The sequence below is a fragment of the Eurypyga helias genome, unplaced genomic scaffold (genome assembly GCF_000690775.1).
Source record: "Eurypyga helias isolate BGI_N326 unplaced genomic scaffold, ASM69077v1 scaffold7329, whole genome shotgun sequence".
Taxonomy (NCBI): domain Eukaryota; kingdom Metazoa; phylum Chordata; class Aves; order Eurypygiformes; family Eurypygidae; genus Eurypyga; species Eurypyga helias.
Genome location: NW_010271399.1, coordinates 1 through 23,297, shown reverse-complemented (window position 1 = coordinate 23,297; position 23,297 = coordinate 1). Strand labels below are relative to the sequence as shown.

At 39.6% G+C, this 23,297-nt stretch overlaps 1 protein-coding gene across 2 annotated transcripts in view; it reads right to left on the bottom strand.

Moving 5' to 3' along the window:
• The window catches only part of TFDP1 (transcription factor Dp-1), a 41,067-nt gene extending 18,206 nt beyond the window's left edge, over positions 1–22,861 (bottom strand). For both annotated transcript variants that reach the window (XM_010158801.1, XM_010158800.1), the window contains exons 1-2: positions 22,775–22,861; positions 10,192–10,258 (exon numbers count right to left, since the gene is read on the bottom strand). In XM_010158801.1, the coding sequence (XP_010157103.1) occupies positions 10,192–10,258; positions 22,775–22,786 (79 nt within the window). In that variant the 5' untranslated portion in view covers positions 22,787–22,861. The remainder of the gene's footprint in view (positions 1–10,191; positions 10,259–22,774) is intronic.
• Positions 22,862–23,297: the final 436 nt, after the last annotated feature.

Genomic DNA, 23,297 nt, shown 5'->3' with positions numbered 1-23,297 from the left:
TCATTCATATACTGAGTTAGCAGGACAGAAATACCATGTCTAGGTCCTTTGAGACTTCACAAGTACACATTCTCTGGCCATGATGATTTCTAACCATTCATGTTACCACGTTTCTTCCTAAGACAACAACTTCTAGCAATACTTTCCTAAAACAACAACTTCATAAAGAACAATATTGCCACGAGACCATACCAAATAAGCTTGATCACTTATCAGCTTTTCAGATGCACTCAGGAGACTCCGTTCTTCTGGTACGTTTAAAAATAAAGTAATTCTTTATTCTACCATGTTGTTTCTTAAAAACTTTCATGCAGTCAAAGGCCAATGCAAAAATTTTGCATCTGCGACAGCGTAACTCCACGCAACAGCAGAGGTCAGGGGTTGGGTGGTCAGGAAACATGTGCAGCAAAGGACCTGGGGGTCCAGGGGGAAAACAAGCTCACTTTGACCCAGAAGTACACCCCTACGCTAACAAAGGCTGAACTGCATCCTGGGCTGCATCTGGAAGAGCACAGGAATCAGTACAAAAGAAACAGTTATTCCCTTTTACTCCAGCACTCCAAGCTGTACCTGCTGGTCTCTTCAGTTTTGGGGCCCACAGTGCAAGAGAGGTATTAACAAACAGGAGAAAGCCCAGCAGAAAAACACTAATGTAGCTACGGCTACTGGAGCACATGATGTACAAGAACAAGCTGAAGGAACTTTGTGTGTTCAGTCTGTAGAAGAGAAGATTAAAGTGGGATGAGGGTTGCATTTGTGAGCATCTAATCACTGCCTTCAACTACCAATGGAGAGTTTCAAATATGACAGAGGCCACGGCAACAGGAAGAGAAGCAACAGTCACAAGCTGCTGCACAGCAAATTCCAAGCAGACAACGAAAAAAACTCACAATGAGAAAGGTAACATACAGCAACAGGTTGCCTACGACGTTCCCTGGAGATACACAGAAAAATTCAACTACTGAAGGCTCTGTGCTTTGAACGTGGCTCTGGTTTGACTCTAAGGTCAGATTAGATGGCCTCCAGCCTCCTTATATTATTCATTTCATTCTATGAATACAAACAGCTATCTTGCAACTAAAACAGCTGCATGAAGAGCAGAGTACACACTACACTGCTTACAGCTGTTAACTGCGGTTACGTTAACATTTCCCGTGGTGCTGTGCCAGCGTTAGTTCATGCAACTGAACCAACCTGGCTCTACACAGAAACTGCAAGGTATGTACGCCTGTCTATATAGCACAAACTGACCGCCAAGGAAAGGCAAATCTAACTGGAAGAACAGTAACTCACATCTGAGTTTGAAGCACAGTCAAAGTCAACCTATAAAAGATACCATACGAAATAGGAAAGAGGACAAATGTTCAGCAACAGGGGGCTAAAAAAAGTAGTTTTTTTTTTTCTTAAAAAGGGTATTTTCAACTTGTCTCTGCCCAAACACATCCTATTATGTTCTCATTTACCTGATGTGAAAACATTTTTCCTCATATCCCCCTGAATTTTCATCAAAAGCTCATAATGCTCTGATTTCACAGTGGGTTTGTGTATGTGGTTTGTTCGTAAGTATACAAGCAGAAATAATTGTATTAACTTCGCTTTGCAAATGACTAACAGCACAGTTTCTCAGAGGTATTTTACCAATCATTTGTTAATTACTGTTACTCTTCCAGCAATCGCTGCAATCCAAATAATCCCATACTCTGCGGCCAACATACGGTGTGCATAACAGCATGTAAAAATTAAACCGCAAGTTTGCAAACAGTTTCCTTGGCACCAACTCTTCTTCCTTTTCAAAACAAACACATATTAATACTTCAAGTTCTTGACACTTCCTTCCCCCCCTCCTTTCAAAGACTTCAAAAACATGGAAAAGGCCAGGCAAAATACACACACACAAAAAAAAGTATACTGAGGGACATCACTGCTATTAAATTCTCAGTCTCCCAAACATCACCAGTTTGGAAGACTACTCTTAGTAACTTCTAAGCAAACCTATATTAAGGTAGAACTTCATCAGTATGAAATTGCAGAATGCCTTCAAATAGATGATGATGATGACACCAATGGGATCGAGGAATAATGCCATAGAAAACTTGCACAGCAAAAGCAGCAGCATCTTTTAACAAAATCTCTTTTTTTATGTGTCTACAAGCTGTTCCAAGTAAGTGCTCTCTTCACAGAGAGTATGCAGTAAAAATAGCCTTCTTTGGTTACTGACTGCATTTAGGGAAGAATTCCTGAACCAGGCCTTTGCTTGCATATGAAAATAAACTCAATATTTTTACCAAAAAGAACGAATGCCTTGCAGAATTTTAGCAGTAAACCAGACTGGTGATACAGGCAATTATGAATATTTTAAGTTAAGTCAACCTGAAATGCCACAGAAAGACACAGTACATCTAAAATTAGAGAAGGGAGCGCCCTCTGCAGACAACACGACTGCTCCAGTTCATGTAGTAGTAATGCCTTTGGATTTGGTGTTTCAGATCACAGAGGTTGGGCTGAGGTACTCCTTGCCTCAGGAGTAGAAATGCCATTCGTTCTAGGTGCTGTACCATTTTCTGATGTAATCTGCCTTTATGTTTTCTTAACTTGTGAAATAGAGAGCAACAGGAGAGATGCAACAACACAAGGCAACAGCAAAACAAGTCACTTCCCAGATAACGCGGTCTCTAACGAACCCAGTCTTGGCAGTCTCCAAGCACAGAAGCAATACTGTATACGGTGGAACTGGATTTGTAAAACGGTAATTTTGCAAGCAAAAAGATATTTTATCATTAGTCATTACCATATCGGTATGTTAAATTTTGGAAAACACTGAACTCTTTTTGAGGGTTTCAACCTACCATAAACTTTGACAACACACAGATGATTTCCCTCTAGCTACGTGCCAAGTCAAGTAAAAACACCTCTGCTTACTGAACAAGCCACAACACCCTGTTAAGACAACAAACATGCTTATACAGCAATCCTGAGCACTTTTAGAGAGACATCCATCTTCCCTAGTGTGTAGTACTACTAAGTGCTTATATAATTTCTTACATCAACTCAGACTTTTAGGTGATTCTCATCATCCTTAGATATGACTGGTAATACTTGAGCGATTACAAACCAGCCTTTCCACGTCTGTGTTAAAATAAATAAACTGTGTGCTCTACATTTAGACGTTTTTCGTCTTTTTAGATTTTTCAAAATATCATTTCTATTTGTAGCAACAGTTTTATTTCCTGAGCTTGACTTTAAATAATAATAATTGTTTGGATTTACCTCAGCTGCAGTAATATACAGGCATTTTATAACCAATGTTCTGGCATGTATCTACTAAACACGAATCATGAGCTCTGAAATAATCTCTATTCCTGTTCCAGAGGAACAATTCCAGTCACTGCCAAAAGCAGGTACAGTCAGATATTGCAAATTAAAATTAACAATAACATTACATTACAAAAATTTCTTCTCACACAAATAGGCAGTTAGACAGCGTTGAAATGTAAGAGTCTAAATATACCTTAAAAAGTTACATATTTGACTTTAAATTTTTTCATTTACCAAATCTGAAATGAAAGCAAAACTAAAGTTCTTCATACCCATAAAATGCAAAACCATATTTTAAAGTGTAAGAGGTAAAAGTAGCTAAAGACATCTTTTGTACATATTTTCTAGTTACATACCAATAATGCCACCTACTGGCATGACAGAAGATCCAAATTTTCTTCCTGAGTAATTTTAAAATCAATTTAAGAGCTTTAATTTCAGTACAAAATTAAATACCATTGGTTATCTTGTCCCTTGTCCTCAGCCGAAAAAGATAATTCCTTTCACCCAAATTTCTTCACTAACAAGGGGCAGGATTAGAACTGAAGAGTGTTCTATTTAATACTTAAATATCAACACTAATCTGAATATATCAAGGACCAGAATGTAGCAATTTTCTTTAAAATAACCTCCCGGAACAGAATTTCTATGTCTCTAAAATTCATTGCCAAGTAACTTTTAGAAGACACAAACTTGCGAGGAAGTTTTAATGGTTCAGTACCTATTAAATATAGTTTCCATCCTTCCAACTCATGTATTTTCTAACCTCAAGATGAATTCTGGTTATAATTATCACTCAAAGTCCATTGACAGGGTGAATTTTAGAGATTTCAGGCTTAAGCAATTAGCCAGGTGAACACCCAAATCAAAGCAAGAAAAGGGTTTTTTTCAGTCCCAGAACGGAAAGAAAATAACAATTAAAATATCCAAATGAGATTATCCTTGCCTTGTAACCAAGGTATTCAAGAGGCAAACAATTACAAACAAGTTACTTTGGAATTCTACTCTACAATTAAACCACTCTCTTGTCTTGGGTAAGGTAGGATTAGGGATAGGGAATAGGATATTTTCAGTCAGTTGGAAGGGACCTACAACAGTCATCCAGTCCAACTGCCTGCCCACTTCAGGGCTGACCAGAAGTTAACACCTTGTTAAGGGCATTGCCCAAATGCCTCTTGAACACTGACAGCCTTGGGGCATCGACCACCCCTCTGGGAGCCCTGCTCCAGTGTCTGACCACCCTCTGGGTAAAGAAATGCTTCCCAGTGTCCAGCCCGAACCTCCCTTGGTGCAGCTCTGAGCCATTCCCACACATCCTATCACTGGGTACCAGGGAGAAGAGCTCAGCACCTCCCTCTCACCTCCCCCCCTCAGGAAGCTGTAGGGAGCGATCAGGTCTACCCTCAGCCTCCTCCTCCCCAAACCAGAGAAGCCCAAAATCCTTGCTGCTGGACATTGCTTCCAGCCCTCTCAGGAGCTTTGCTGCCCTCCTCTGGACGTATCCACACCCTCTTTAAACGGTGGGGCCCAGAACTGAGCACAGCACTCCAGATGAGGCTGCACCAATGCTGAATACAGCGGGATAATCACCTGTTCTCACGGGCTGGTTACACCATGTTTGATAAAATCCCAGATGTGGGATGCCCTCTTGGTGCCAGGGCACCCTGCTGACTCGTACTGAGCCTGCTGCCGACCAGCACCCCCAGATCTCTTTTATTATTGCCAGAAAAGGGATAGAGCTATATGTAAATCATACTTTGGGTGCCCTTACAGCTTTTTCTTCACTTGACATTTGCAATTTTTATGAACATTGCTTCTGATTATAATTTGAGGGTTTACTGGGATTAATTTAGGCACAATTTAAACAAAACCCATTCCTGAATATAGGGTAACAAGCAAAGAAAGGGCCCTGCGTAATGATGTTCTCAGCAATTGAGGTTTTAGGGAAAAAAAAACCCACACAACTGGATATTCTGGAGTTAGTCAAGGAAACTTGCAACTGCTTCCAGTGGGATTCCTCCACAACATCACAACCGAAGCTGACAGTAAATGAAACAGTGCAGGACAAGCAGCAGATATAAAACCAAGTGGCTTTATCAGAGTTCATGAGAGGACAGCCGGATATACAGCTACCTTTTGCTGCATCTTAGCTCACTAGCAGCAACCAGCAAAGCTTCATTTTAAAAAGCACCCGGCATTGCTCAGAACTTCCTGAAACAAACCCTTCTCCCTCCTCAGACACCCTCTGCACATTACAGTGCTGCTTCTCTCCCGAACAGGCTTACACCAGAAAGCCATCTTCCTGGTTAACAAGTACACAAAAGCTCTCACAGTCATACTTGTGCCAAACCAAAGCACTCTAGACCAAATCTGAGGATTTGTGCCACTTAAACCCTACCAGACTACAAACTCAGCAGAACTCACATTTAACAGGAAAGCTGCCCTAAGATGTAAATGTCATACCTCATTGTCCTGCCAGGAGAAGTTAGAGTTTTTCAACAGCACCACCCCAGAGCCAAACTTACTGAAAGCCTGCTTTACCTAAGTTTCCTCATCCAAGAACTGGCAAATATTCAAACAGTAAACAAATTTATCCCAAACATACGCATTTCCATCAAGAAGAAAAACTGATTATACAGTACGTTTTTAAGATCTGGAAATCAATATGGCCTTAGATCGATCAAGGGCTGATGTACTGCTCCACTGATACTTTTCCAAAGTTCAATTTCAAGAATTAGCCTTCTAGACTAAATTCTCAGTGGTGAAGGAACAGCTGTAGGCAGAGAAAAAAAAATCTTCCTCTAGTAAGCAAACCTAATGGTGTCATCTTAATACAAGGGAAAACTTGCACCGTGCTTGAGCAGCTCCACGGAATGCTGGTTTTTCAGGGCTAAATGGGGTGTTACACTCCAGTAACAGAAATTCACAGGAGTATCAGAGAACACAGGTGAATTTACATCCAACCTCTTCTTAAGGTTACACAAGCACTGCAAGAAACATGAGTTTCCAGCTCATTTCTACCACATACAAAGACTGATACCCTCTTATTCCACATTAAAGATATTTTTGAAGAAAGACCTTTTTAAAGCATTTTCTAGAATGGTATTTTGTGCCCATGACCAACGTAATCAAAAGTACATGCATTATAAACTATTTTTCTTTTTTTTTTTTTACTGCTTTATTCTCTTAAAACAAATATAGTCAGTCTCTGCTTTAAAGAAAAAAATCATAACCTGGAGTTCATGGTTGAGACCAGTCTCTCCAAAATTAATCAGAATAAAGCATGTCCCCACTAGTTGAAGTAAAAAGTCTGTCTAGGCTGGTAACCTGTTTCTGACAGTGGATATTGGGAATATCAGGGAATTGATACAAGGACAGGACTTGGGTACAGAGATAATTCCCTAACATACCCCCTCTCCCCCAGAATTTTTGAGCCAGAGGTTGCACAGCATAACTGTTCAGCATAGCAGAGTAAGTGGTAACCTCTTTTTATCATTCATCTAACTACTAACAGCTACATATCCTAACAAAATTCAGTCTAAAAATACCTTATTCACAATACCCAGATTTCTGCCAGTGCAAATTAAAAATTTGCAGAAGTCCATTCACAGGCTATTCTGTTCAGCAGAAGCTGTTCAGGCTATATGTTGCACAATAACCTGTTTGGGCCAGAAAATTCAACCTCTGATTATCTTTCATAGTTGATTTCATATACCTACCACTTAGTCCTGTATTCACCTTATAGACCTTTGATAAAGTGTTACAGAACCATTCCAAGAATAATATTTTGCTCTCTTTCTCCCAAACCATGTTTTTGCAAGCATGCCCTTATGACCCAAAGGACATGTCATTTTTTTCCTTCTACCACCCCTCTGAAACCTTTATTTCTGATAGTTGAGCTTCTCCTTTCACATCTAGCTGGCGACATATGAATGGATACTGAAGCAAGTCGTAAGTTTCTTGTTGAGGTTTCATTCTTAATTTGTGAGGCTCTCAAAGTCGCACTTTTCTGAAAAGATGCTGGAATGCACCCTCTGATATTACTAATCCAGTGACCTTGAGTGCTGTGGCAACATAAAGGGAATAAACTTCCAGAAGTCACCAGGCTCTTGCATTCTCCCTGAAGAGCCTGCCCTACTGCTGTTGTCGGGGGCAGTAGACTGGGCTAAGTAAACCACTGATCTGGCACAGAAGGGACATTCGATCCTCTATCAATAATGTAACGTATTCCCAAACTTTCCTTGTGACTGACTTGCAATTTCGAGAAAAGAATCCTTCCTTTGAAGAAATACAAATACAAAGGAGAAAGAGGGGAAAAAAAAGCAAACAAAACACCACCATGCACCAACCCACCCACCCCACTTTTAATGATGATCACCAGAGACAAATCAAAAGATTCTTTCCTGACCTCCTTCAATTCTATTCATCCTAAGAAGTACACCTGATACACTCCTGCTACCCTGTGGAAATCTTACTCTCTGTTTATCTCTTGCTGTGGACTGAATCTTCTACATTGTGAAATTAAGAGAAATTTTGCACAAACTTAGGAAGACAGCAGAGGACTGGACTTCTTTATATAATAGCATGTAACGTAGACAGCTACTTTTAGAAAGCACATGGTACTTCTGTGTCATACTTACATTTAAAATTCCAACAACTAAAGAGTGCTTGAAAAAACTAAAAATTATTAAAAATTGACAACAAAAAATAACTACTACTTTAATGAATAAATTCTATTAGATATCTGAATACTTCAGTGGCAAAATATTTACTATTTTAAGCTCTGATTCAGACTACAGAGCCTGCGTATGTAACACAAAGTTACAGGCAAAAACCATAAAAGTATCAAGCCAGGAGAACACGTGGTCTGTTAAGAATTATTTGGTGTCCATTAACTTTACAGAACTCCCCTAACTGCAATGAGGTGCAGAAATTAACTGAAGATAGCTTTGTTTGTTTGTATTACTCATGGTGGTATACACTGAGAATAGGGTTTGGCTCTCAAACCGGAGGAGCTAAAAGCCTGTAATAAACTATTTAATCACATGGATTTATTTTAGAAATTCTACAAGCAATGAAATGGCCTATATTTTGCCCAGTTCTACTTTAAGAGCTACGTAATAATGGAAGATGCACATTTCCAATTTCCACTGTCTAGACTGCACGGTTTTGACTAGCTCTCCACTGACTGTAACAGGGTCTAGACACAGATGCCTACACTGGTGTAAACTGTCCCTGTAAATATCTGCCATGACAAAAACATCCATTTCACTGCCATCAGTGGGTTGGGAAATGGCACAGCTGTTAGGGATCAGGTAATCTACCTGCACACTTTTTTTATGCAGGGGTCTGCAACTGTCTGTACAAATATACAAGTTACTAAGTGTCAGTTATTCAAACCCTTCGTGCCTTCTCCATCAAAAGCAGATCATGACACATTAGTTGGACAGCCCCCTTTGGTAAAGCAGTGTATATTCTAGACAAGGGTATGTCAAAGGGAGAGCCTACTGAGAGTCCAAGAAAATACTCAATGTACCTAGAAAAACTGTTAGTTAAATTGGTGGTGACAGAAATCAGAAGTTCAGCAAGTTGTGAAAATAAATGCTTTGAGGCATTTCCTGAAATGGTATACAAAAGACTAGAACAATACCACTAATGGAGTTCACCTGAACTGGACTACAGGTTAATCTGAGAGTACTAGCGTAATCCAACAACACTTCAAGTCAACAGATGTGTCAACAGTGAGGTTTATGACAGCATCAGTCAAGGAGGAGAAGACTCTGTCCTAACAAATTTCACCCTACTCAGTACAGCCTATCAAAGCACACCATCTGTCAGACAGAAGAATAATCCAGACTATCACCATTTGGAAGCAACAACAAAGCAAAATGGCCACTTCACCAAAACCTGTTGTGAGATGGCTGCGAACCAAACATGACATTGAACAAAAAACTTACTGATCCCTCCATACAAATATGCTTGAAGCGTCACCTGGAGTCATATATACTATTTTGGTCACTCGGGTTCAAGAAAGTTGATGAAAGCAATCAAACAGGCTCAAAGAATGACGATAAGGAAAATCCAAAGGACAAAGAGCTCATCTGATGAGGAAGCTAGGAAACAATGGCTAGTTGGCCTGCCAAACTGACGACTGTTAAGATACACAGTTGTTATTTATAAAGCATAGGTAAACACACTGGAGAAAACTATGAAGCTGAAAAATAATACTGCCACCAGCAAAATGCACAAAATGGCAAAAATACACCTAACTGGAAGACAGAGAATAGTTGTACAGCCGCATTATGGAAACAGCTTCTCGGGTTTTTCCCCTCAATTATGCTAATTGTAAAGTGCAGCACCTAACCACCCAGATATTTAGATACTTTTGGGTTTTGAGCTTACATATCAAATTCCAGTTTATAGGCTGCGTTTTATTAAAGTGCTTGATTACATTACACTATTGTACACGCACAGCTGTCACCTGCGAGTTCAAAATATTATTTCAGATAGGCTGGCACGAGTGTGGATGCACAATCCCCAAAACTGTCCTAACCCATTTTAAACTGCTACACTCCTGCGTTTTTCCCATCTGCTAAAACACAGTGCCCCAGAAGAGGTTTGAGACCATCCTGGCCTTTATACTTAAGCTACACTAATGATGTCACATATGGGATGACGAACTACCACCGAACTTCACTTGTGGTTTACAGACAGTTATGAACCACAGAAAATCTACAGTTTGCTTGCAGATTATGTAAGATATAACTTAATAAAAGCTTTACAAAGACTATGCTAAGAAAGCAGTTTAAAGCCAGTAATAAGTATATCAACTAAAAAACAAGAAATGGAGAATCTTACTAAAAATTGTGTTCTTACCTTTTCCAGGACTTAGGTTTTGGTCTATAAACACCTTAAGCTCTCCATTGGCTTCAATTAGCCCAGCCTGTTAAAGAAAATAATTTTAATTAAATTTATAAACAGACATTCTTTTCAAGATGAAAGAAATAATACCAGAAGTCATTACTGCTACCACTCATTTTTTCACAAATCTGACACTATGTAATGGCACTGTTTGTATCACAGTATTTGCCAAGCTTTAAAAATCTTGATTTTATAAATGAAATATTTTTAAAACACAAACAGAATATCAGTTTACACCTTCCTTGATATTTTGTCTCCTGAGCTCTTACAGTGTACATGCACTATTTTAACAGACAGCTAAACAGCCTTCTAATTACGACCACTGACACCTTCCACAATACCTCTCTCTGTAGATACTATTTACCTACCACAAAAGTTTGCATTATAGCAAAAAACTGTGGAGGTGGTAGAGAGCCATTTTAATTGGAAAAAAAAAGACATTAAGAACAAACACCTTGAGCTTTTCAATAATTATTTTTTTAAACATCAGAACATAAAGCTCTTAAGTGAGAGAGCTACAGGATTACATGCAAGTTTATAAAGTAAATACCATCTTTAAAGAATGCCCACGGTAGAAGTTATTTTTAAAAATACTATTAACTTTCGAATAGAAAACTCAATGCAGTAATTCCTTGGTATCTCCAGACAACACAGTCCTGAAAGAATACAGAACGCAGGACACAAAGACTGTTTCCATTTAAAAAGAACAGCAAGAAAGTCAACACTTGTACTTAGCCACAGTTTAGCATGTGATGTTACAGAGGCCGAAAAGCCCCCAGATGCATTCTGTACACAGCGGGCATTTGAAGGCTCTGCCGACCCCCAAGAGACGATTACTTAATCGGTTGCTGTCAGTCAGCAGGACAGCTTTTCCCTCCGAAGCCCACCTGAAGAGCCCTGGTGAGGATGTGCCAGAGATGCGTTCAGGAGGCCAAGCGGCCACTAGAGGATGCTGCGGTGCTGCTGACAGCCAGGTGCGCGACAGCAACCAGTTCTTCACACACACCGGGAACTTTGCAACGGCAAAGTGTCTCCGCAGTGAAAGGGAAGGGGGAAAAGAAGGTGACCGGGGCCAGGCTGGGAAGCGAGCAGAAGAGAAATTCTACTCAGGGAAGCAAAAAGAGCAGTGGCCTGTAATGACATGATAGCAATGAGGGCCTGGTGGCACACTGAAAATCCAAGTCAGGAGACACTGGAGTTTATCAGTAGAACAAAGAGCCTGTGACAGTTCTGTCCTCCGTTCTCATTTTCCCTCCTCCAAAGTAACAAAATAGCACTGTTTTAAGGAGACTGCAACAACTGCCCAGTACACCAACACTGCCTATTCTCCGCCTTACCCGCAGTCAGGATTCAAAGGTCCGCTTGCAACAGATGACAGTCCTACTGCCCTGTTCCCAGGCACCAGCGCTTTTTATAAGCCTAACCCTTCATCACACTTCCTGCATTAGTCAGAAGGGCAACAGACTGCATCAGACACTTTCAAAGAAAGGTATATTCGCCAGCATGAAATCAGTAGCTTGTACAAAGAAGCTATCAGAGCTACACTCAATGACAGTATGACATTCCAGAATACTGAAACCCAACGTATTACATGGCGATGAATTTTTCAGCTATGTGTTACTTTATATGCCCATCCTACCTCAATTTCACAAGAGTGTTAAACCACAGAGGAAGTGCAGTCTCATTACCATAATTTCTTTAAATGCAGTACTTCAGTTTCTATCCAACAGCAGGAAGCTTCTACCCAAGGATTCCTGCAAATTCTCTTTTCCACAAAACCGAAAAGACATTTAATATATCGAATTTGTGATTAGTGGACCACTAAAAAAATGGCTGTTTTAATCTCTAATGTCTTTCATTTTAGAAACACATCAATTTAATAATTTTGAATTATTAAATCCATTCATTGGTTTAATATGCAAAAGCAAATTTGCATTGAGTTTAAATGTGAGTTACAGTGATAGCCAGACCCAAATATTTAAGCTGTGATACTCAGCAAATTCAAGTATGAAATACAAATCATTATTTCTGTAATTAGAATGAGGCAATTCAGTAATCTATTACTGGACCCTTCCTATTTTTTTTTTTAAACTGGAATGGACTCCAATATAACTATTCCTAATTAATTTTATCCATAAGTATTCAACCAGCCACCACACCACAGTATGAAATAATCTCATAAACTTCAAGTTTTCTTCTACATAATAAAATACACAGTGAAAAATACAACCCCAAACAATATGCAACTCCACAAGCTGCAATCTAACCTAGTATTACAAAGGGTCAGCTTAGTGCTACGTGCCCTGGACCATGCTTTTGTGTGACTGAAATTACGCAAGTCACTGACAAAGTGGAGAACATTTGGGAAAAAACACTGCATATCATCAACAAGAGAATACAATTTGGGAAAAACAAGAAGAAAAATCTCCTCAGGAACCACAACACTGACAAAGAGTACTGCAGTTACACCACCTTTCCACACTGGTGTCTTACTAGACGTTCAGATCCAGTAGTTAAAATAGCTGGTAAATATTCAACTCATTCATTAAGAGTACACCCGGGGAAAGACTCCAAAAAAACTACCTGGAAAGAGTACTACCAAATCCTATAGCAAATAGCATCCCCAGCTGATATTCTTCATAATGAAAACTGATTTCTAGTGAAAATTCTGCTACTCCAGCCTCTGTATGCTCTTCACGCTTCCAGATACACTATTTAATTCTAAGGTTATCAAAATTTATCATTGGTTTTGAGTCTCTTCAGTCACAGATAAAAGCTTTTGGCAAGAGAGAACTGAAAAGCAAAACTACCACCCCATACAAAATCCTGATGTCTTTGTTTTAAAACAGAAATATCAGGCAAAATAATCTCTCAAAGTGTATTTCAAAGAAATTCACATGATTTTTCAAGCCCAGTTATTTTGGAGGCAAGACCCGGATTACTCCTCCATAACCTATTTAGCATAGTGCAGTGCCCAAAAGAAAGAAAATAGAGGGAAAACATGACCATAGCTCCTGTTAGGTAGCATCATCACAGATTCACCAAAACAAAACACCCAAACAAACAAAACAAACCCACACCACAACAAAAAACCCCACACCAGCAAGAAATCTGATTTTCCCCAATGGAAAAGTAACCTTTGCCAAGGAGGGCTTAGACATCAAGGAAATTCTGTTTTCTGATGGGAATGTATGTGTAGTTTTCAGGCCTTATCAAGCTACTTGTAACAAGGCATTGTAATTATAATATTTTCATCTGATAATGTAATTTTTTTGTCTGTTCTACATTTTCTTCTTAGCTTCTCATGATTCTCCATTTCAAGATGCATTACTTACTTCAATGATAATGCCAGGGCTGCTTGAAATAGTATCATGCTCTTCGTGTATGATTCTGAAAGCTTTCTAAGTATGTGCAACTTCACAATTTATAACTGCTTTCCCCTCAAAGAGACAGGTTGGCTACGTATACTTCCCTATAACTACACAAAGAAACTCCTAGTATCCTAAACAAGCAACAGATACACCCTTTATCCATTTCACATGTCAATAAAATCAACAATGACTGTAAAAAATAGCTTTTGACACTCAACATAGCATCTAAGCTGTAATAACTTAAGATCTCCTTTCCACCGATCAGAGGAAGAAGGTTAACTGGACAAATCAGGAAACCTGCCAAGTCTGCCTGTGGGAGCTATGCTGGAGCAGAGACCCAGCCATCACCTAGGCTTTGTCTCACCACATCATTCAGAACTCCTAATAAAAAGAAATCAACTGATAGGCTAAACATATCAAAAATTCAACTGAAGTCAGCTTTGGCCTGCTATGAGACCATCAGCATCATAAGGACTAGGAAGTCTATTTTTGTTTTGTTTACAAGTAAAATCTGAAAAGCACTGCAAGTGCCCTCAGCCTGCAAGTCAGTAAACTGGGAAACATCCCTTTGCTGGCAGTAAAGTTAATCTGAAACAAAATTTGCTAAAAATGCAGAGAATTTCACCTACTAAAATAAAATCCCTTAGTGCAGACGATCACAGAATGATTTCATATCTTACTAACAATCTAGTATTTGTGGTCTCTTAAGTTAAGCACTAGAAACTCAACACCTGACAACAAAAGTATAATTTCTTCCACAGCTTTCCAGACTTGCAACTCGATTTCTTAAAAAAAATTGACATAAAATTATTCACTAAACCTTTAAACTAGACAGGAAAGATTCAAGCTGAATTTGGACTGAAGGACGAGGACCCTCTAAAAGCATGACCAAGAAGTTTGACTAAAACGCGACTGAGCAAGCAGACGTGCTATGTCTATCAGGTTTAACCGGAGCGGAAGGTCCCTGTAACACTCTTGAGATAAGTATACTCCCTGAAAGAGCTGAAAGAACAGCAAAACGGGTAGAGATAAATGTAGACAGAGGTATCTGCCAAAAGGTAATTCTCAGAATAGAAATTTTCAGTTGCTAACAGCAGATTAAGCCCACTAGACTGAGACACAGGACTGGGTCTGACGACAAAACAAGAGAAACGGGTGACAAATATACAACATTGCTTAAAGAATGGAGTCAGAACAGGACAGACAGAAAAATAAGCATACGATTTTGGGACTGTCTGGAAAATAGACAGAAAGTGAGTTAGAAAATCAGGTGAAAGATGGCAGATTAAAAGTTGAGGTAGAGAAACTAGGAGTCACTGAAAAGGTCCATAAACAGAACCGATGAGAAGCTAAAAGAGAGCTTTGATAAGAGAACTAGATTGGATCCTGGGGAGAGAAGGGAAGGAAACGGGAACTGGGCAGGCAAATACAATCTATTCTAAACTATGACTGAAAGGGTAAATAAACTGGGACTCAGACTGAAAAGATCAAAATAAATCTGGTAAGAAATAATGAAGACAGAACCAGAAAATGAAGAAATTAGGAAGGAAAAGTATTCTCCTTGGAGTACATCTCCTCCCAGAGCCTGTCCAAGGCATCACCAGGATGTCTCTGCTGTCTACAGGTATTTGCAAAGGCTACTAGCAAACCACACACCTTCTGCAAACTGCACCTAACCTGATCCATACAGAATGACAATCCCTAGTCATTTTACTGCTTACGAGTAGGCAATAAATGTGAGGGCCCTGTGTCATGCAGTTTTAATATATGCCACTTCATTGACAATGTGGGGGTGGGGGGGTGTTTTGCCTTATTTTAATACCAGGAAGCCATAAACAAACACAACAGAAAATTAGCACAGCTACAAAGTGGAGAAGAGCTTATAATCAAAAATAACCTAGCTTAAACAACCTTAATTCTTCTTTCACACCCATCCATATGCAAATGTCATTTGTAATAAGATGGTAATACAGTATTTTTCCCAATGGACTTTCATCTCATTCAGGGACCAGAGCAAATATGCTCTGGGAATGAATCATGATGAAACTGCAGGAGAGTATTTTTATGGGACACCCAAATTCATTTTTAGCAGAAATTAAAAGACAATTAAGATACGAAGTAGAGGATTGCAGGAAAGTTAAGAAAGTTCTTAAGTTTAAAACACCTGAATCTCACTTTGCAAATGAAGTCAGTGAGAACTATCCCTTACTGTATAAGGTAATATAAAAGAACTTTTAAAATCAAGCTATAGGAGTCTGATCCTGCAAAGTTCACAGGCATGTTATTTTACTGTGTCTCACCAGCCTTCTTCTGCAACAGAGATCGTACCACATCCTCTGTTCATGACAGCATCTTCAATATTTATTTGTTCACCAGCCACTCACCACTGAGCTGTACCATAGAAACAAGCTTTCCAGAAAGCAGATGTGAAGTATTAGCACCTTAACAAGCAAGGCATAGTCAGAGCACTAGGTATTAGAGACCTGGATCACACAAAATTGTGAAGGTAAAAATATATTTTACCTAAATACAGGCTAGTAGGTCAGTTAAGCACTGTCGATCTCTGGGCTGAATATAGGCTCCACCGATACTGCACATACGCTGGACACCGAGTGCACACAGAATGACACCCGAAGTCTCCTTATTGCAGAATACATCAAGACCATTAGCCTTCTTGGCTGTTCTTTCTGAACAGAGCAACATGTCTAGAATTCAGCAGAAATTAAATGAAGAATTCATTTTGAAGATGAGTCAAATAGTGGCTCAGTCTAAGCGGCCACACAGATTAAAAATACCACAGGAGTTAAAATACTGGGTTGGTTCTTACAATAATTCAATTGCCCAAGTAAGACAATCCTTGCAAAATGTAAAGCTGACACATCAAAAATTAACCGTGAGGCCGTAAGAATGAAGCCAAATTGTATACAGGATTCCTAGGGTGAATACAACCACTGGTCTGCCACTTCTACCGCATAAACTAATCAGAAAATGCAATCATTGTTTGTGTCCTCCTGGACTTAATACTCACATGCAGAGAAGTACCAGCAGAAGCCACTTCCACAACTACCTCCTGGTGCTGTTCTAGATTTGACCTAAATAAACTTTTATTTTTCCAGCCAAATCATATCTTTACAGCAGTTTGTTCAACAGCATCCGAACCACAGCCAAAAATCAACAACTAGTATTAAACAGGGCTCATTCCAAAGTAATTTTCCTCATCGACCTCCTGGTCGGCGTATTAGAAGGAGCTACAGCAGCCCACAACATCATTTTCAAGAGGGTCTGTGTAACCATTAATGCAATACTGGGACGCTCAGCAAACGTAATGTAATGCTAGACAAGACAAGCAAGCCAGCAGCGGTTTTGGGGCTATGGACCACGGCAAACCTTGAAAATGAAGCTGGCCGCTATCTGTCCGAGAACCACTTCAACATCGAGAACGTTTAGGAAAGATTGGCCCATTTGTCCTCCCGCTTCTAATTAGCCACAATAAATCTCCATTAAGGCATATCCAGGCAAGCAAATACAAACACTGAAAGAGGTGATCCCTAGTGTAACCTAACTTTTAAAAGCTGCATTTTTGTTTAGCACGTGAAGTTGTCAGCACGGCGGCGTATGTACTCAGTAATGCTGCAGACATATATCCACGTAGAGCCACTATCATTAACTGACACATACAATTAATAAAGAGGTTAAACACTTGAAGGACACAGGAAAACACTTTATTTACACAAATAAATTGGCAAGGTGACAGGCAACTTCTGAGTTGCTATTTTCTGACTTAGAAATACAAACCAACCATAGGAAAAATAAAAAGGAAACTCTTATTGTGTATGTGCAATGTAAAAAGGAGAGCTTAAAGATAATTTTCCTTCTGCCTTCTTCTAAAAAGTGTATTTTTACAAAAATTTAACAACATTTGAAATCCCAGACCAAGATGTCTTTTTAGAAGACCTAATTTTATAGTATTTGATCTTCAGTTTGCAAACCTCTGAACACGTTAGAACTGACTAAAGGCAAACAGAAATAGATCAAGCTACTGAGAAGTCGCTGAACTAAAATGATATCAAAAAAGGTGCATGAACCACTTGAGATCCACTAAAGACTTAACTTTTCTAGTCTGCCTCACTGCAATTCCCAGTACATAACCAAAAATAAACATGAAAGGAGAAACACAGGCTGATATTTTAAGAAAAGTCTGAAAAATGTTTTGAAGACTTTTCAATACTTTCTAAGCATTGAAAGTGCATCATGTGGAAGAAAAAGATCCGTTTTTCCTACTTCCATTACGCCTTTTTTTTTTTTTAAATCTATCCCAAATGTAACCTTTTCAGACCACAGAGACTTGCTCAAGATTAACGTAGAAGCACCACATGAAAGCTACTAAAAAGTACAACTTTTGTGGTGTTCTGGCAAAATTAATACACAGAAGCACAGATCTGCTTCTTTCCCCAAATTTAGCAGACCTATTGACCTATCCAGTAAAGCTGCTCTAAGAAATTAGTTTGCTGTGGGGTTTTTTTTAATAAATATTTTGCTCAAAGAGTATTTAAGTAATACTGTGAAACCAGTTTGCTGGATTAAACTACATCCCCGAATATATCCCCAATAGTCAATTAAAATAAACCATCAACACTAATCCCTAAGTCTCTGGGTCTTGAACAGTAATGTTCGACCAGGTGAACTTTGCGCAGGCAGAACTTCAAGCAAAAGATGACAGTAGAATTATGTTTTCATAATTAAGGGTCTTGAACAGTAATGTTCGACCAGGTGAACTTTGTGCAGGCAGAACTTCAAGCAAAAGATGACAGTAGAATAAAACATAATTAAAAAACCCCATGTGATTTTGGAATTCTAATGGCAATTAGAATTGCCACTGCAATTGCAATTGCCATTGCCAACGCAATTTGCCATTCTAATTCCATGTGATTCTAAATCCAATGCCACTGTTGTCAACCTATGAAACAGTAGCTTTCTGAAACAGCATGAGCTTTCCAGACAAGCAGCTCTCATGAAAGATATTTTAGTCTTTGAGACATACTGAAGGCTAACAGGGCTGTGTCAGTTTAAAGTTTGGGGGAGAAAAAAAAAAAGTTAGTTTTCAACTGCATGTTCTTCATCAACAATTATATTTTTCTTAATGACTGGAAACAGTCCATGCAATAATGGTGAACAACTGAAACAATCATAAACAACTGTGACTATATGAAGTATGTCATTTATGCAATTCATGTATTTCGATGTATGTAATTTTCGAAACCAGAAGAAATCGTACTCATTCCTTTTGTCTGGCGCCCTTCTCAGTACTCACAGCAATGCCGTGCACTGGACTATCCCCTCTAACAGATCCAGTTCCTGCAAGTGATTTCTGCTTCTTCTCTTCCATTTAACAGCAGGTCTTAAAGAGCCACCAGTTTCTCTTTCTTTATGGCTGCTTGAGAGGCCTCAACAAGTCACTTGCAACTGAGAGGAGAACCAGAGTCACACCACACGCTGGATCTTCAGCAGCAGCACAGAAGCTGCTCATTTAGTGGTGGAGAGTACATTAACTATTGATACTAAAAAATATTTATCATCTGAATTTTCAGATAATTCTAATACATAAAAGTGGCCAGCAAGTAGTTCTAAGTCTTGAATTGGGAGACAAAAAAATGAAGTTACCAAACATACTTCCTTGCTATAGTGACTCTGGTTCCTTCTAATTTTAAGCATGCCAAGGATGGACGGGTCACCACTTCACTTAGGGAACTGTGCTGCCCACCAAACTATTAATCTCATGAATCCAGCAAGCAGCACAAGTGAGCTGAGGACCTTGTTGCATACATCTGGGTCCTGCCTGGAAGGTACCACATTTGTAAGTCATGGAAGATTTTACAGTAGACTCAGCGAAGTCTTAAGAGAATGACACTGATAAGCCAGAAAGAGGAATAGCGGCTAAGATGGAGTTTCTGGAAACTGCCTGAATGCAATGACTACCTCTATCTCAGACCAGGAAACTTCCCGTACATTGCGCCCACTGCTCTCAAAGAAGACGCCTATGGTGGAAACTGTACCCAACTCTACTGACCTCAACGCAATTTGCCATTCAGCCTCTGACAAGCAATAGAATGATCCCACTCCCAAGGTACACAAGTCCTTGAGATAATGCAGTTGATGTTCTTTTGTCCACCTTTTCTCACTGTTTCTTTAAATTACACAAAAAGCAAAGTCTTTATAGTAACTCAGATCGCCCGATTTGAATGTGATACTCCATGCACAATCTGCCTGATTCTGTTAGAATTGCTTCACAGCTGCACACAATGCTCACTTACATAAACCCCAAAATGACTATGCTCATTACCGTTAAGAGATCACACCAGAAAATTAGTTTGCTCCTTTTTTGCCCCCTTGTGTTTACTACATTTCAGATCCTATACCCTTTATGTAAGTTTTCAAAAAAATAAATTGATATACCCACAGATACTTCAACCTTCATAAGCCTGTATTTCTTTCTCCATCATTATTTTTCAACCTATCCAGCTATAACATTACTTGTGATTATGCTCTTAAACTCCATCTGCAGGCTCTTAATTAAGGTGCTACATATGAGTGTATCTTTTAAAGTAATATTTAACAGAATTTTGACTTGGGTACAATTGCTCATAAGCACAATCTTGCCAGCATACCTGATCAGTACTTTCCTAATTATTTAATCCTTTACAAAACCATTTAATTGGGTTTGCCGATATTGTCCATCATGCTCCCTGTTTGCCCAATTATGCAGTCAAGTCTGCCTGCAAACTTGTTATTTTTTTGACTTTTAAAGCAGGTCTTTTCAAATTACAGCTTTTATAAAGAGGTATCGGAAGAAGAGCTGGAAGCAAGCAACAAAAGGGAAAGTGCTCTCCTGTGGCAGGTGGAAGGAGGGGTTAAGTCGGAGCAAGTTATCTTGTGGTGCCTGGGCTCCACACCTTCCTCCCTCTTCTGCACAGCTGCTTGCTTGACCCTCACCAGAGCAAGCCCTGGCCCCAGCAGCGCAGAGCGCAAGCCTGCGTTCCCAGGCTAAAGCCAACAGAAGCATGCTGGGCCATGTAAATGCTACCTGAAGCCCAGACTTGGCATCGGAGCAGAACAGCCTTACCACAGTTGAGACATCTCAGCACTGCTGAGAAAAAGGGAAGGAAGGGGTGGGGGCATTCTTCAACTATGCCGTCTTCGTCTCACAGTCAGTTAGTGCACTCGATAGGTGACATGGCACAACCACAAGCCATTAATCACAGCAATATTTCTCTGTCAGAATGTTTAAATTTACAGTGGTGCAGGTCTTCATAAACTCAGTGCCCAGAACTTTAGTGATACTGTCTCTGTCATGATTAATTCCAGTATTTTGCTAGGAAAAGAACTCGGGTTTTGGACAAAAAAAAATAGGAATAATTCTCTTTCCTTCTGAAAAACAAAAAAAAGTCTTCTGCCATTAGCATCTCTCTTTTCTAGCATTAAATCAAACCTAATATGGCTCACACTCAAATGTGGAATTTTAAAATTTCCCAGCATTCACTACACATTGTAGACATCATGTAATGGTGGGTATGTAATAGTCTGCAAAAAGGTGAGCAGTCCATCTTTCTTCCCTGAGGCAGGATTAAGTACGTGAAGAGGTTTTTGAGAACAGATCGGACAATCCTTCAATTAAGACTTCATTCCCTTTCTAGCTATCCTGTTCTAGTGCTCAAAAACACTTAAAATTTTACTTAAAACCTGACCTAGATTTTCATTTTTCCAAATTCAGCTTATTAATTCTTGTAATACAGCTACTGAAAGCAATTTCTATCCCTATCTGTAACATCTTCTACTTCTGAAGTTTATAATGTATTTCTTCCTCAAATGCTTTTTTTTTTTTGTTGCTCTTTCTCAAATGAGCAACATCTCTCAAAAATTAAGGTTCTTTCTTAAATGTCTTATTCTCGTTCTGCTCCCTTAGACCTTCTACGATATTCATCTGTATTTCCAGGTGCTAGCACTCCTTCACTTAGTCGATCTCTCTCCCAAAAGCTAATATCAAACAAATGTACTTTAGTATCTTGATTACTTTGAACTGCTTCAATTTAATCTCCTAGTCTAACATTCCTCTTTCATTTTCTTCCCGCTTACATGGCCTTTCATTCCCTGAACTCTGCTATCTGCAGCGTACTTGGCCACCCTTATCTCTTCCACGCAAGCTTTGAGCGACGATGTATTTCTGGTTGCTTCTCCACACATTAACATGTTTTTTTCAGTTGCTTCTGAACTCCTAAAATTTCCTACAAGATTAATTAATTAAACCAATCGCTATCTCATGGAAATTCTCGCTATTTGAAAGCTACAACAGTCCACATCAGATTGTAACCTGCTGGTTAAGAATTTGGATTGTACCTCTTTTCCTTAGCTTGTATGCTGTTGGGTTTTTTGAGGCTTTTTGGAAGGGGAGATATATTTTAACTTAAATGCAGTATCCTGTTTTCAGCAAGGAAATGTAAAAGCCCAATTATATTAGGTATTAACAACGAATTACGTCTTAAAGGCAGAACCTATTTAATTTTTTTTGTAAGTATTGGAATAGGTAAAGGGCAAACACGGTTCAAGAGGTAGGCCACAGGACCAGTGCCACTAACCTTAACGTCAGTGGTAATGGAAGTCTATAACGAAAGTCCCCAAAGGCTGTTTTTACAGACCCTAGCTAGTATCTTTCGGTAGACAAGAGACAAAACAGTGAGTACATATGGAGACCGAAACACCATCGCACCCTTGAATATACAATGCTTCCTTAAACCCAAGAAAGGCAGTGCCAGTTGACAACTGCAGTTGTCAACAACCACTCCACCATCTCTACAGTATTTGCTGGGTTTTTTTTAAATCCAATTCAAAACCAAGTTGCTTTAGTGTTCAGTATGAATACACATAATGCCAACGGCCCAAGTGCTTTTATGAGCACACTGAATTCTTAATTACTCTGGTAAAATGGCTGCAGATCTGAAGCTGGTTTATGCTGTTACGTGTACAGGAAAACATAGCCCGGGCTCGATGAACAACGTAAAGTAAGTTTCATATATTCATTAATGCCAGGTATTATAAAGCATGACCTGGTTTGCTTTAATAAAAACATTCTACAAGCTATGCTTCCACAGGTGATGTGCTACAAACATACTTACATCTTTTGCCATGTTACCAAAGACTAGAAATCCGTCCCCTTAAAATCTTGACGGCTGCAGGTCACAGAGACAATGATGATATTTTCTAGAAAGCAAGTACAGACAACATCAGCTAGAAAAATGAAAGGAGGGAAAGTTTTTACAATTGAAATTATTGACTACCACCAAATATAATTCAGGTTCAAAAAAAAGACAAGCACGTTTTTAAAGAGGAAAAAGTTTCCTGTCATCACCAATTCATCCCCTAAGCCTCCCCCCCCCCCCACCGCCACGCTCACGTGTGGGAAACACTCGGGCAGCGGGATGGAGCTCTCCGGGGCTGCAGCGCCCATCCCCCAGCTCCGACCCGCTCCCAGCGGGGCAGCAGGCAGCCCACGCCGGGCTGGTCCCTGTCCAGCTGCGCCCCTTGCAACACCGCAAGGCGCGGGCAGAAGCGGCGGGGGAAGAGATCCCTGCCTCGGCCTCCTCCTCCCCACCCCCATTGCCAGCAGCAGGCACAAGTAGGCCCCAGGGGCCAGCTCCC